This window comes from Pelobates fuscus, chromosome 10 (genome assembly GCF_036172605.1).
Source record: "Pelobates fuscus isolate aPelFus1 chromosome 10, aPelFus1.pri, whole genome shotgun sequence".
NCBI classification, from domain to species: Eukaryota; Metazoa; Chordata; class Amphibia; order Anura; family Pelobatidae; genus Pelobates; species Pelobates fuscus.
Genome location: NC_086326.1, coordinates 40,662,220 through 40,677,672, shown reverse-complemented (window position 1 = coordinate 40,677,672; position 15,453 = coordinate 40,662,220). Strand labels below are relative to the sequence as shown.

The following is a 15,453-nucleotide window of genomic DNA, read 5'->3' as shown; positions in this document are numbered from 1 at the left end:
TCTTGTTCGTGGGAACATTTCCACCGAACAGCGCCTCTAAGTGTTGTAGAACCGACCACAGGCGATGCCCACGGCAAAGGGACACAGGAAAACTACTGAATATTCCTTACTTCTGAATATAAGTTACTTCCCATTGCAGCTCCAAGAGCTGCCTAATCTTTGGGTTGGTAAATCCTATAGCTACAAACATACGACTGCGCATGCTCCAGAAGAAATTTTAATACATTCAATGCCACCAAAACATTTTCACACCATGCATATCAGCTGATCTGAGGCAGACCTGTCAAAAGCCACACAGATTCGGAGCACTCCATAACAGACAAAACCTCAGCTTTCACACAGATGTCACACGATTTAGCCAACTTGTGACATTACAGAGAACCAATACCATGTGTACATCAGACTGACTGAATCCCCTGTGCACACAGCAAACTATTTAGGGGAGAGATGAAAGAGTAATACCCACTTTCTTCACCACATGGCCATACCGTGATGTAACGTTACAAGTGACAAAGCAGAGGAATGCTTTGTGTCCAATTACAGTGCTCCTACCATTACATTAAGAGGGGAGGAAGAGAGTGAGTTCTAACAAAGGCAGAGACATTCTGCTATGAAGATAATGTTGAATGCACATGCATCTAGAGTGACTTCTTACAGGAAAATCACACTATACACAAGCTCATCAGAAACCAGATCAGACCAAAAGAGTAAAAACCAAAACAAAGAATTTAATATTTAAGATAAAAATCAGTTTTCAAACAGGAATAAAAACATTAAAAAACATAAAAAGCATTAAACGCAGGTCACTTAGCACGTGATCGAGAAGTACGTCTAATGGGTGTTGGGTTTTTTGGGGTCTCCGCATCACTCAGCTCGGCTTCCATATCTATTTAGATAAAAAAAAAGTAGACTTTTCTCTTAGACTTGGTTTGATATGGGATTTTTAAAGTTTATATATTTTTACACAAAAATGTTACTTACCAGACTCCTCATCACTAGAGAACGTAACAACCACAGTCTTGCGAGGGTTCCTGCGCGGACAATGCTTGGGCGTCTGAAAATCATCTTCATTTTTAGGTTTCTGTACAGAGTTGATGGAGGAAAGCGGCTGTCTCTTTGCTGACCATGCAGAAATAAACAAAGAGCAGGATAGGGAAAGAAAATCTTTCAGTTACATAACCCAAGGCTTCACTTTAGTTTCCCATTTCTACGCACCATACGACCATCATTTCATGACCCCAGTCTGTCTCTTGTACCCACAAATACCGGAGCACAGGGCAGATACTGCAGAAAACAAATTAAATTTCACCATTTCACCCACCAGCAAGACCAGACTCACCAGGAGGATTTTTTCTGGCAGGCTGTGGAGGATGGCCTTCTGCATTTTCTTCTTGAGGTTCCTCACTCTCCATATTCTCCAGACCTTTATTATGACACTTGTGCAGCTTTTGTTCAAACTCCTCTATCAGAGTCTACAGCACAGATTGGTGGGGGGGAGAAGATGACAAATAAAAAACACACATTAAGTAGGAACACTTGAACAATCGACCTGGTCAGAACTATTCATCCATCCAGTCTCTTGCCACCTACAACCTCTTGCTTTTTTTCCCCCAGGCGGCAAAAGTTCCAGCCAGCACCCATACCATTGATTTGTTTAATTAAAAAAAAAAAAAAAAAAAAAAAAAAAAAAATCACACCCACAGAAATGGAAGTTTGTACCTTAAGTTCTGGCTTTGCTCCTCGACGCATCTTTGCCACTGCGTTTATAAAGGAGTTGTATACATCATCATCACTTAATTTGTCCCCATAACAGTCAAAACAATCCTGCATCTTTCGCAGTCCTTTCTCTGTGAAAGGCAGGAGAGAAAGGCAGTGCGCAAGATCTCTCCACTGTCGCTCGGTCCTGATATAAACATAAAAAAACATGCGGCTTACTAAAAGGTGGCATTTGTGCATATTTTTAGCCAGCACATTATGGGGCAGATGCTTTCCCACCAATTTTTCTCTTCTACGGTTAAAATTTTGCATGACAAGACAGAAGTCATGCAAGTAAAGTTAACACCAGTCATTATCCAACTTCTAGAATCTGAAAGGTTTTGAGAGGCATGGGCCCTTTCCCAGGTACCACTTTTTAGAGTCCATCCCAAGGTGGATAGATGCTCCAAGAGAGCACAAAATTCCTCTTCACATGCAACACATTAAAAAGCACAATGTTCCTCTCCGAGCTCCGCTGTAGATTGGAAGCCACTTTAAAGGAAACCTGCCATGGGCAAAAACTGCAGCTCTTTTAAAAAAAAAAAAAAAAAAAAAAAGCTTGAAATCCTATCTATACATTGCACTAGCAGTCTTGACTGTAAATTTATAGATTTAGTTGAAAACTTATTTAAATTCGTTTTTTCTCCCATCTGCCTCAATTCCTTAGCAGATATATAATGCTAAGGAATTGAGACAGGGAGATCAGAGGAGACCTCCCACATAAGTTCTCTGCTCTCCACCCATAGCAACCCCGGCAAATGCACTGATTGCTATAGCGTCACCCTAGCCAGCGCTGCTATTCGTGGCTATGGAGTGATGTGAAGTCACTCAGTTTAGATACTGGCTATGGAGCCAGTGTGTCGACGAGATAGGGGATATTTTTCCTGTGCAAATGAGCATTGGTGGGGCAGACAGGGTGTTACAGAAGTAACATTCATCTCTATAAAAAAAAAAAAAAAAAAAAAAAAAACCAGTGAGCAAAGAGTCCCTTGAAAAAAAGAAGTCAGATGCCATTTTGTAATTTGCTGTGGTGATTACACGTAAACAAGTTATAGTTTAACACACACACAAACCTTTATGGTGGCAGTGGACAGTTTGTCCAGCAGTAATGCTGAAACAAATAAAAAACATTAGATCAACAGCATTTTCTATGCTTGCTAACCTAATAAGGTTTAAAACCAAGTGCTCTAAATAGTTTTTCTGTAGAAAAACATTTGCTGGTGTGGCAGGACTAGGTACTTTATAGGTGTGGAGTAAACCATTAAAAAAGGTACTTTATTAAGTGCGGATTTCTATGAGAAATCTGAACTTTTAATAATTGAACAGCCAGGGAGGTTAGCATCTGGATTCCATAAGCTCCCCAGAGCCAACAAAAGTGACAAATGTACTCCACTTGAGTGCTCCTGCCTCCCCACAGAGTATCTCTGGCCTTCTCAGAACCCTGTGCAGAAGCCAGTGTGCACTCACTGGGGAAATCGCTTCAGAGGCTTTTAACTGAGAAGTCAATCATTTCCAAGAATAAAAATTGCACACTCATTGGTTATATCTACTAAACAATTTTCCCCTTGATTTTAACCCCTTAAGGACACAACTTCTGGTATAAAAGGGAATCATGATGGAATATTTCCGTCATGTGTCCTTAAGGGGTTAATGGATAGTACTCCAAAAAGATAAATAAAAAAAAAAGACCAAAACACAACCACTTACTGTGCTGTACGGAACCGGTGGCACATTTTCTCTACTAGGCTCTCTGTCTGCTTGTCTTTTGTGATGTAAGAGAGAAGTTGTCTAAGAGGGAAAGAACCATTAATGCCTACTGTAGATTTCTACCATTCCACCAACAGTGGCAGGAAGGAGCACATGGCTCAACTTTAAAATAGTTTGACGCAGCAATCAAATGACAGCCATGCTGCAATACTCCAACACTGCCAGAATTACACGTTACAGAGACAATTCCCCAAAATAGCCAACGTTCCACAGTTGTGTAAGATTATGATATACAAATCATACCACAATTTTCAAACTCAGATTAGTCACTTCAGTGAGAATTGCTGGGAATTCAAAGTGATCTTCAATTTTAAGGCCATAACAGCCTAATTAAACGAACTGTCCAAGTCTGTTTTCAGTTAGTCTGTTATGGCCTTAAAATTGAAAATCACTTTGAATTTCCAGCAATTCTCACTTTAATTAATAACCCTAAATGTTAACTGGATACAGACCAAACCAAGGACTCACCAACACAAATTGTCTTCATTCAGATGCCATCTCACACAACTCCATACAAACAAGAATTTGTTATAGCAAGCATATTTTTTTTTCTCTGAACTTAATTACATACTTCATTATAGTGTGAAAGGATTCCTCCTCAACTCCACAGTCTGGATCAGAGAGTCTACTAATAATATCAGGCAGAAGGTTGTACACGGCATTCCCCTGTAAAGAGAAAATTATCTAGATTACTGATGCATTGTGATCTACTTGGACAGGCAACTCCCTTCGTCTAGTCTAACCCAGATCACCTAACCAAAGGCCATTTCATCATCCTTACTGGACACTGTACCATGCCAACATCTCCCAGAGATATCTTGTTGGGACACCCACCCCCATATAAAAGCCTCCTGTTCAACAAACCCCTCCATTGTGTGTGGTCGGTGGGATCACCCACCTTGTTTGAGAGCTCATTAAAGAAATTCCTGGAGAGTGAAGCAATCTCTTGATCAGAATCTATAAGCAGCACTGCCATCTCACTGACTTGTCCCTTAACCTTCACCATATCCTTCAGAATGAGGTGTGTCATTACAAGGCCAGAGGTCTTCCGCACATCCCGAGAAGGATCCCTCAATCTGACAGGACAAGAGGACAAATTAGAGGTATCAAAATTGACCCATAATGGGTGGGTGGGGGTACTTTCTTATTCTGAGGTAGGTGACCACGTTCTAAATATATTTGGTAGCCATTAAGGAATTTGCATATACAACTGTATGGCGGGAGTATAGTTAATCTGCATATTTTCTGTGTTTTCCAACATCACAACTTTTTCTAATCTGGATCATGGTTCTGGTGCAAAAAAACAAAACTAGTAGACTGAGGGGAGTAGCCCCACAACTTGAAGAGCTTTAATACCTACAAGGGGGCCTTTTTATGGAAGAAAAGGATAAGAAATTGATGTTTGAAAAAGGAGAAATTTATTTATTTTTTAAAAAATCCATAAACCAATTAAAACTTGGAGGCTACCTTTCTAGTCACATTTAGAGAATGTTTGTATGATTTCAGTCAGAGTATCTAATTTAATGAGGAATGATTTTCAAAGTACTTTGGACATTCAAAACTGAAAACCAACAGTTACTTTCTACTCATAGGTGCTTTTAAGATTCTAGCCAGTTCTTAGATTCAGATAGTATAAAGTGGTTCACAAACTTTGTATTTGGTTAATTGTACAGCTAATAGATTAGTAAATGAGTTGAAGTGCAAAGCTGAAAATAACCAGATATTTGTTTCAGCGGTTTACCATACAACTTCCAACTTTGGAACATAGAATGGCCTTCTGCACTTACTAATTATATACAGGCTTGGAACTTGCCGAATCAAAATTCTTCCTACAGATCAGCAGGGATCAATGGACAATGCTCATACTAAGCTTCAGTCATCCTGCTACAAACACCTAACGTACAGTGGGTGAGAATGAGTCAACACCAAACACCTAAATAAAGAGCTTAAAAGGGGATAATCCAGTCCCCTAACACTCAGCTTAACACCTACTTATTAGAATGGTGTCAGATGAAGGGAAGCTTACCTGGCATAGAGGTGTGGGGTCCAGGGTTCAATGAGGTTGGGGAAGCGGATACTGAGGTCACCAAGCGCAATCATGATGTTTGAACGAACTCTTGGCAGAGGAGACTTCTCAAGTAGAGTGAATAGTAATCGCAAATGACTATCGCAGAAATCTGAACTAGAAATGAATAAGCAGAGAAACAGGTTAATAAAATATGGGTTAGGATAGATTGACTAGACCGAAATAAAATAAAACCTATAAGCTTGCATTGTTGATACACTCAATTGGGAAAAATACTGGGATTAGTAGGAGAGTTTGAGCACATGCAAATTATGCTCAAATCGTTACGTTAGGACCGATATCTGGGTAGTGTTTAAAAGAGTGTTTTAAACACAATATGGCCAGACGGTATGACTTGATTCTCAACAATTACACGGTTTTAAAATTGCCTTGAAAGAGATTGACAAAATTTAGAAATTATTCCTTGATCATTTGCATCCCTTTACGACCATAGGGTAACCATTTCCGAATGTTTATTTCCAGCATGATAATGCAACATGATACACATCTTAAGCTGGTCCTATGAACAGGACAAGTTCAGCATACTTCAGAATTCTCCAGCATCACTGATCACCAGCAAATACAGCACCATCAGAATGCTTGGAAGAGGTGATAAACCTGCAGCAACTGTGTGATACCATCTCAGACAAAAATCAAATGAAGACTACTAGCTCTGCAGGGGTCAATGAGGGAAGTGGGCAGGTCCAACTCCATAATATAAATGTGTACCTAATAAAATGGTCACGGAGTGTCCTTGGTAACCAACAGAAAATATTAAAACCTGGATTGCAACCAATATTGTCCCCCTATTGTCAAAGAACAGAGCACGGGTAGCTTCTTGCACCATCACACACAAACCGCATAGGCAGTTACAGCTCTTTGAGAATCTATTAAAAATACTAGTATTCCTACACAAATTGTCAATATCAACTTTTCTAAGTGAGGTTGAACAAGACTACACTGGGCTATTATGCAACAGCATTTACTCAAAGTGTATTCCTTTCAACAGTTTGTGTCTGATCATCTACCAATAAAAAAAAAAAAAAAAAAAAACCCCCAGAGTGACCCTCCAGACTCCACGTTCACACATACCTGGTCATCATAAACTTTGCAAGAGTCAGGGAAGCCACGGTAGAGAGAACAGGATCACTATATTTCCCTGGATTACTGCAGATCTGGAGCACAAGGGGTAGGAAGGCAGAGAGGTACTGTTTCCCTGTTACAGAAAGGAATTTGAGCCATAGATATGCAAAGGTAAGAAAACCAAGTGTGTATAATCAACCCAAAAACTTTAAATCTCTACTGCTCCTTCCACTCAAATGTCAGTTTTATAGAACTCCTTCCCAATTTAACCTAGTTTTGCACTACAGAAGTTTAAATCCACATTCCAGTTTGACCAGTTTAACCACCCCCCAAAACGTTGACAAAATACCCACTCACCATCAAGAATCTCAGAGTCACAAATCTTCCGGATCAGTTCTGCTTCAATATCATCTGCCGAAGCACCAGCCAGGCCAAGTTCGTCCTCCATAGTGCTATCATTACCCTGTAAAAAAAAAAAAAAAGATTTCATTTCTAACCCACCATATACAGAGTTTACTGAAACAAGTATATTACTCGCACACAGATTGAGGACACCCGCACTATAGAAAGGACACCCCCACACACCCGCCCTAGAGAAAGGACACCCCCACACACCCGCCCTAGAGAAAGGACACCCCCACACACCCGCCCTAGAGAAAGGACACCCCCACACACCCGCCCTAGAGAAAGGACACCCCCACACACCCGCCCTAGAGAAAGGACACCCCCACACACCCGCCCTAGAGAAAGGACACCCCCACACACCCGCCCTAGAGAAAGGACACCCCCACACACCCGCCCTAGAGAAAGGACACCCCCACACACCCGCCCTAGAGAAAGGACACCCCCACACACCCGCCCTAGAGAAAGGACACCCCCACACACCCGCCCTAGAGAAAGGACACCCCCACACACCCGCCCTATGGAAAGGACACCCCCACACACCCGCCCTATGGAAAGGACACCCCCACACACCCGCCCTATGGAAAGGACACCCCCACACACCCGCCCTATAGAAAGGACACCCCCACACACCCGCCCTATAGAAAGGACACCCCCACACACCCGCCCTATAGAAAGGACACCCCCACACACCCGCCCTAGAGAAAGGACACCCCCACACACCCGCCCTAGAGAAAGGACACCCCCACACACCCGCCCTAGAGAAAGGACACCCCCACACACCCGCCCTAGAGAAAGGACACCCCCACACACCCGCCCTAGAGAAAGGACCACCCCACACACCCGCCCTAGAGAAAGGACACCCCCACACACCCGCCCTATGGAAAGGACACCCCCACACACCCGCCCTATGGAAAGGACACCCCCACACACCCGCCCTATAGAAAGGACACCCCCACACACCCGCCCTATAGAAAGGACACCCGCCCTATAGAAAGGACACCCGCCCTATAGAAAGGACACCCGCCCTATAGAAAGGACACCCGCCCTATAGAAAGGACACCCGCCCTATAGAAAGGACACCCGCCCTATAGAAAGGACACCCGCCCTATAGAAAGGACACCCGCCCTATAGAAAGGACACCCGCACACACCCGCCCTATAGAAAGGACACCCGCCCTATAGAAAGGACACCCGCCCTATAGAAAGGACACCCGCCCTATAGAAAGGACACCCGCCCTATAGAAAGGACACCCGCACACACCCGCCCTATAGAAAGGACACCCGCCCTATAGAAAGGACACCCGCCCTATAGAAAGGACACCCGCCCTATAGAAAGGACACCCGCCCTATAGAAAGGACACCCGCCCTATAGAAAGGACACCCGCACACACCCGCCCTATAGAAAGGACACCCGCACACACCCGCCCTATAGAAAGGACACCCGCACACACCCGCCCTATAGAAAGGACACCCGCACACACCCGCCCTATAGAAAGGACACCCGCACACACCCGCCCTATAGAAAGGACACCCGCACACACCCGCCCTATAGAAAGGACACCCGCCCTATAGAAAGGACACCCGCCCTATAGAAAGGACACCCGCCCTATAGAAAGGACACCCGCCCTATAGAAAGGACACCCGCCCTATAGAAAGGACACCCGCCCTATAGAAAGGACACCCGCCCTATAGAAAGGACACCCGCCCTATAGAAAGGACACCCGCCCTATAGAAAGGACACCCGCCCTATAGAAAGGACACCCGCCCTATAGAAAGGACACCCGCCCTATAGAAAGGACACCCGCCCTATAGAAAGGACACCCGCACACACCCGCCCTATAGAAAGGACACACGCACACACCCGCCCTATAGAAAGGACACGCACACACCCGCCCTATAGAAAGAACACATTAACTGCAAGAACTAACTTTGCTCTTCCTTTGCTTGCCACGTCCCAGTTTCTCTGCCTCCTGTTCCTCCTTGAAGACTCTCCTTCGCCTTAGCTCTGCACTAACTGCTCGCTCCAAATGGACAATGTGGTTAAAAACAACATCCCCGGCCAGAGACAGCAGGTGGGTAAGGAGAAAGGCAGGCAAGGTTGAACCTGAGAATGGGGAAAGGTTAACAAGGCTGATCAAGAGCAAGCAGGGACAGTGGCAGAGAGACAGGCACAACAAAGCACACACTTACATGCTCAGGCACTAGTCATTCCAAGAGAACTCACAAAAATGTGAATAGCTACAATTCCCACCAGTTGTCTTACCTTCCCCGGTACAAGTGATCTGGTCTAGAACATGGCGGCTACATTGCAGAAGGATCTCTGCGCAGATCTCATCAGGTTCTTCTGCAAGTTCATACACCAACTTCACCGCAGTCTCCTTGAACGGAAGCCAGTGCGAGTCAGACCGTCCAATCCCTGTAAGAAGAGATTTTATTTTTCATAAGACAGGAGAGAATAAAATATTGTATGTGACTAGTCAACATCAGGAGCTTCAGACAGACTAGGTAGGTCCCTGGACTATTCTTATGTTTTAGTCACCCTGTACCCAATTATAGGTGCAGGGTGTGTAAAATATTTAGTGTTAAAGGTTTTGTCTGCTATGCTGTCCTGCTGAGGATTGCAACCAACAAGGTTTACTTGGCTATGGAGCCTGTAAAGTGCCCTCTGTTGGTAGCAACAATATGCACCAACTGAATAGCAAGGTTTGCTAATTTGCATATTGCTAATTTTGCAGGCAGGAGAGGGGTGAGGGGTGTTTATTATTGTCCTCCCCACCCCTTTATAAAATATGTTACAAGTTCCTGTAGGTTTTCTGATATGATTTGGTTAGTTGTTTTTTATTAAGTTTGTCACAGCAAGGTTGATTTTACATACATAAGCTAGTTTCAAGTTAAAGTACCGTATATACTCGAGTATAAGCCGACCCGAATATAAGCCGAGGCCCCTAATTTTTCCCCAAAAAACTGGGAAAACTTATTGACTCGAGTATAAGACTAGGGTGGGAAATGCAGCAGCTACTGGTAAATTTCTAAATAAAATTAGATCCTAAAAAAAAAATATATTAATTGAATATTTATTTACAGTGTGCGTATGAGTGCAGCGTGTGTGCGTATGAGTGCAGCGTGTGTGCGTATGAGTGCAGCGTGTGTGCGTATGAGTGCAGCGTGTGTGCGTATGAGTGCAGCGTGTGTGCGTATGAGTGCAGCGTGTGTGCGTATGAGTGCAGCGTGTGTGCGTATGAGTGCAGCGTGTGTGCGTATGAGTGCAGCGTGTGTGCGTATGAGTGCAGCGTGTGTGCGTATGAGTGCAGCGTGTGTGCGTATGAGTGCAGCGTGTGTGCGTATGAGTGCAGCGTGTGTGCGTATGAGTGCAGCGTGTGTGCGTATGAGTGCAGCGTGTGTGCGTATGAGTGCAGCGTGTGTGCGTATGAGTGCAGCGTGTGTGCGTATGAGTGCAGCGTGTGTGCGTATGAGTGCAGCGTGTGTGCGTATGAGTGCAGCGTGTGTGCGTATGAGTGCAGCGTGTGTGCGTATGAGTGCAGCGTGTGTGCGTATGAGTGCAGCGTGTGTGCGTATGAGTGCAGCGTGTGTGCGTATGAGTGCAGCGTGTGTGCGTATGAGTGCAGCGTGTGTGCGTATGAGTGCAGCGTGTGTGCGTATGAGTGCAGCGTGTGTGCGTATGAGTGCAGCGTGTGTGCGTATGAGTGCAGCGTGTGTGCGTATGAGTGCAGCGTGTGTGCGTATGAGTGCAGCGTGTGTGCGTATGAGTGCAGCGTGTGTGCGTATGAGTGCAGCGTGTGTGCGTATGAGTGCAGCGTGTGTGCGTATGAGTGCAGCGTGTGTGCGTATGAGTGCAGCGTGTGTGCGTATGAGTGCAGCGTGTGTGCGTATGAGTGCAGCGTGTGTGCGTATGAGTGCAGCGTGTGTGCGTATGAGTGCAGCGTGTGTGCGTATGAGTGCAGCGTGTGTGCGTATGAGTGCAGCGTGTGTGCGTATGAGTGCAGCGTGTGTGCGTATGAGTGCAGCGTGTGTGCGTATGAGTGCAGCGTGTGTGCGTATGAGTGCAGCGTGTGTGCGTATGAGTGCAGCGTGTGTGCGTATGAGTGCAGCGTGTGTGCGTATGAGTGCAGCGTGTGTGCGTATGAGTGCAGCGTGTGTGCGTATGAGTGCAGCGTGTGTGCGTATGAGTGCAGCGTGTGTGCGTATGAGTGCAGCGTGTGTGCGTATGAGTGCAGCGTGTGTGCGTATGAGTGCAGCGTGTGTGCGTATGAGTGCAGCGTGTGTGCGTATGAGTGCAGCGTGTGTGCGTATGAGTGCAGCGTGTGTGCGTATGAGTGCAGCGTGTGTGCGTATGAGTGCAGCGTGTGTGCGTATGAGTGCAGCGTGTGTGCGTATGAGTGCAGCGTGTGTGCGTATGAGTGCAGCGTGTGTGAGTGCAGCGCGTGTATGAGTGCAGCGCGTGTATGAGTGCAGTGTGTGCAGGGCCGGTGCAAGGATATTTGCCCCCCCCCCCCCCCATATGTCCTGACCTCCCCTCCTCCTCCCTCAGTAGTCCTTACCTCCCCACCCCCGTGTTCCTTCACCCCCTTCCCCCAGTGGTCCTGACTCACCCCTCCCCTAGTGGTCCTTATCCCCCCCCCTCCCTCCCATAGTGGTCCTTATCCATCCCCCCCCTCCCTCCCATAGTGGTCCTTATCCCCCCCTCCCTCCCATAGTGGTCCTTATCCCCCCCCTCCCTCCCATTGCGGTCCTTATACCCCCCCCCATAGTGGTCCTTATACCCCCCCCCCCCCACAGTGGTCCTTATACCCCCCCCCCCCTCCCATAGTGGTCCTTATACCCCCCCCCCCTCCCATAGTGGTCCTTATACCCCCCCCCCCTCCCATAGTGGTCCTTATACCCCCCCCCCCCCATAGTGGTCCTTATACCCCCCCCCCCCCATAGTGGTCCTTATACCCCCCCCCCCCCACAGTGGTCCTTATACCCCCTTTTTTATTATTATTATTTTTTATTATTATTATTATTATTATTTTTTATTATTATTTCTTTTTTATTATTATTTCTTTTTTATTTATTTTTCGTCCCCCCTCCCTGCTTGATACATGGCAGGGAGGGGGGCTCTCCTTCCCTGGTGGTCCAGTGGCAGTTCAGTGGGGGGGAGAGGGGGGCTGGCAGAGCTGTAACTTACCTGTTCTGCAGCTCCTGTCAGCTCTCTCCTCCTCTGCGCCGTCCGTGCAGCTCCTTCTATCAGCTCACACTGTAAGTCTCGCGAGAGCCGCGGCTCTCGCGAGATTTACACTGGGAGCTGACCGAGGTGCTGAACGGACGGCGCAGAGGAGGAGAGAGCTGACAGGAGCTGCAGAAAAGGTAAGTTACAGCTCTGCCAGCCCCCCTCTCCCCCCAGTCTGTATTATGGCAATGCAAATTGCCATAATACAGACCTTGACTCTAGTATAAGCCGAGTTGGGGTTTTTCAGCCCAAAAAATGGGCTGAAAAACTCTGCTTATACTCTAGTATATACGGTATTTTATATTCGTTCCATTTGGAACATTGTGTCCTGTGTGGATTTTTTCGGGACCCCAGTGACCGTCTTTAGACCTGTAGGCTGGCTGCACGATCCCTCTAGCCCTGGGATAGGTCAAGAGAGCTAGGCATAGGCAGGAGAGGATTTACATAAAAAAAAATGTTGAGAGAAAATATATATATATATATATATATATATATATATATATATATATATATATATATATATATAAAAAAAAATATTATATTCACTATATCCAGTGATGCAGACTAATTTCAGACCAGAGTTAAAGTTTATAAAAACACTTCACACAAGAAACCACCCAAGAAGCATTGAGCCTACACCCAGCATACATTATGTTACATAACCAAAATTTGTTTACACGTTGGGTAATCTTAAGAGAATAGAGCCAAAAAATTAAAAAACACCACACCCCACAAACACGCTCTTTCTAACCGTAAATTTTATTTTCCTGGTCATAGGCCATGGCAGCACAACTATGGGTGGCTCCTCCTTATCCTAATTCGACAGAAACCTAGTTAAAAAAAAAGAAAAAGTCAGGGATCGGAAGTGGCACCTATACCCTTTTGTTTTAATTAGGTTCCTGTCTATGTAGGAATAAGGAGGAGCTACCTATTGTGCTGCCATGGCCTATGACCACAAAGAAAATTACAGTAAGGAGGAGTGAATTTTCCTGGCCATATCCATGGCAGCACAGCAATGGGTAATACCCAGGCAATAACCAAGAGATTGAAAGAAACACATAGGACTTTTAGTATTATGAAAATAAAGAGATTACACACATAAGGATATTGAACATTAGGTTTAGTAGCCTGGAAATAGCAGAGACTATCCATCTGCTGATGGCTTATATGAAGATATTTAAGACCTCTCCTTTTACATTAAAAAACAAAAACCACACGTTCGAATAGAGGGATCAGAGTGCAGAGATATGCATCTCTAAAGTTATGTAGTCAAGTCCTAGAGGAGTCCTGGATTTAAGAACTCTAGAACATCTTTGGTAGAGGGCATTTGAATGATAACCCACTTAGAAATAGGCCAGGAAGAAAGGCAGCCAAGGAGGAGTTTCCCTGGCCTTCAGAAGGGTATTAATTGAAGCCAAGAAACACTTCTATTCAAGTTCTTCTTTTCAACATCTAAACCGTCAAGATGAGAAAAGCATCACTGGACCTGATGGAGAAGGAAAGAACTCTTATGGGAGATACCATGGAGGTACTGATAAGCAGAAGTGGAAGCCATGGACTGGTGACAAATATAGAACACTCAGAATAATTTCTACTGGCTCTAGCAACCTACGCAGAAGAGGTGTAGGATTTTAAGGATGTCCCTTTCCTGAACAAATACGATTTTTGAGAACAGTTCCCCAACTCCAGTGGATGGTATTCGTAGTCACGGTCCAAAGGGATTTCTATAGGAAAGAAAACCTCCATTGTGACCATCTTATTAGACCTATGGTGGAGGACCCAGATCAAAGCTCTCTTTTGAAGTGATCCCAGCTATACTGTGAACGGTAAGGGAGTAAGGGGACTTCAGCAGACCATCTTTAATCATGAATATGTACAAATGAAAATGTCCTTCCACTGCAATCGAATAGACCTCATCCTGAGAGTCTATAAACTCCATCCACTGTACTAGGAATACTGCCTTTATGATGAAAGATGTTTGAGAATCAGGTAAACTTGCACAGATCTAGAATGGATCTCCACCCCCTGTTAGAAACAGAATATGTGTTCTACAATTAATGCGTGACTTGGTGTGGGTAGATAAACCGATTTCGTGGATCGGGAGGCTTCATTCGGTAAAAAATAATATCTTGCCTCGGATACTTTTCCTCTTTCAAGCCCTCCCGATACACTTGACCAAATCCAGCTTGGGGCCGCTCCAACAGGCAATCGGTAGGTTTATCTGGCAAAACAGGAAACATAGGACGTCGCGAAATATACTTTACAGGGCGAAACAGAGGGGGGGCCTGGGGCTGCCAAATCTTTATTATTACTATGTGGCGGCCCAATTAGCCCAGATAGCGTTGTGGCATACACCCCCTGACGAGAGGCGGTGGGTGGACTTAGAATCCTCTTTGTTGAACCCGGACCTCCCCCAATTCCTCATATGGACCCCAAAAGAATTTAGACCCCTAGACAGAGTCCCGTGCCAAGTGGTTCAGACCTCCTTGAAGGTCTGGGACACGATCGCCCTTAAACATGACCTGACTGCCGCTCTATCCCCGATGACTCCGTATCTGAGAAATAGAGATTTCCCTCCAGGTATGCAGGCCCGAGACTTTAAAGGCTTGGAAACCGCGGGACTGCAGAGACGGCATCATTTATATGTTAACCAGTCTATGGTCGCTGTCGAGGAATTGAACGGCAGGACCCCGCTGAAGCCTTTTGACTACTTTCGTTATATTCAACTTCGGGATTATGCCCGAGCTGTCAGGATCAAACAAGCGGCACAGGCGCCCTTTACGTTCGAGAAGATGTGCTCCAGGGAACAGTTTCCGAGAGGACTCATCTCCTGTATATACGCACACCTGAGTACGCACACCTCGGAATGGGGGATCATAAAATACACCGATCAATGGGAAGCGGACTTAAACGAAGTGTTGGAAGGAGCCGAATGGCAAGAAATATGGGAAGCAGCCGCAACCTCTTCAGTGTGCGTAACCCTGCAGGAACAATCGTATAAGACCCTTTTCCGATGGTATACCACCCCGGCGACACTTTTCCGCATGGGAAAGGCTCCGACGGACGTATGCTGGAGAGGCTGCGGCCAGAAGGGTACGTATATTCATATGTGGTGGGAATGCCCGATAGCGCAGACATATTGGAAGAAG

At 45.5% G+C, this 15,453-nt stretch overlaps 1 protein-coding gene across 3 annotated transcripts in view; it reads right to left on the bottom strand.

Annotated features, from left to right (window-relative positions):
* Window positions 1-770: 770 nt before the first annotated feature.
* NCAPD2 (non-SMC condensin I complex subunit D2) overlaps window positions 771-15,453 on the bottom strand; it is a 29,561-nt gene continuing 14,878 nt past the window's right edge. For all 3 annotated transcript variants that reach the window (XM_063435352.1, XM_063435354.1, XM_063435353.1), the window contains exons 21-32: window positions 9,338-9,490; window positions 9,003-9,178; window positions 7,028-7,133; window positions 6,680-6,803; window positions 5,549-5,704; window positions 4,421-4,598; window positions 4,094-4,188; window positions 3,463-3,543; window positions 1,720-1,903; window positions 1,340-1,472; window positions 982-1,119; window positions 771-886 (exon numbers count right to left, since the gene is read on the bottom strand). In XM_063435352.1, coding sequence (XP_063291422.1) covers window positions 804-886; window positions 982-1,119; window positions 1,340-1,472; window positions 1,720-1,903; window positions 3,463-3,543; window positions 4,094-4,188; window positions 4,421-4,598; window positions 5,549-5,704; window positions 6,680-6,803; window positions 7,028-7,133; window positions 9,003-9,178; window positions 9,338-9,490 — 1,607 coding nt within the window. In that variant the 3' untranslated portion in view covers window positions 771-803. The remainder of the gene's footprint in view (window positions 887-981; window positions 1,120-1,339; window positions 1,473-1,719; window positions 1,904-3,462; window positions 3,544-4,093; window positions 4,189-4,420; window positions 4,599-5,548; window positions 5,705-6,679; window positions 6,804-7,027; window positions 7,134-9,002; window positions 9,179-9,337; window positions 9,491-15,453) is intronic.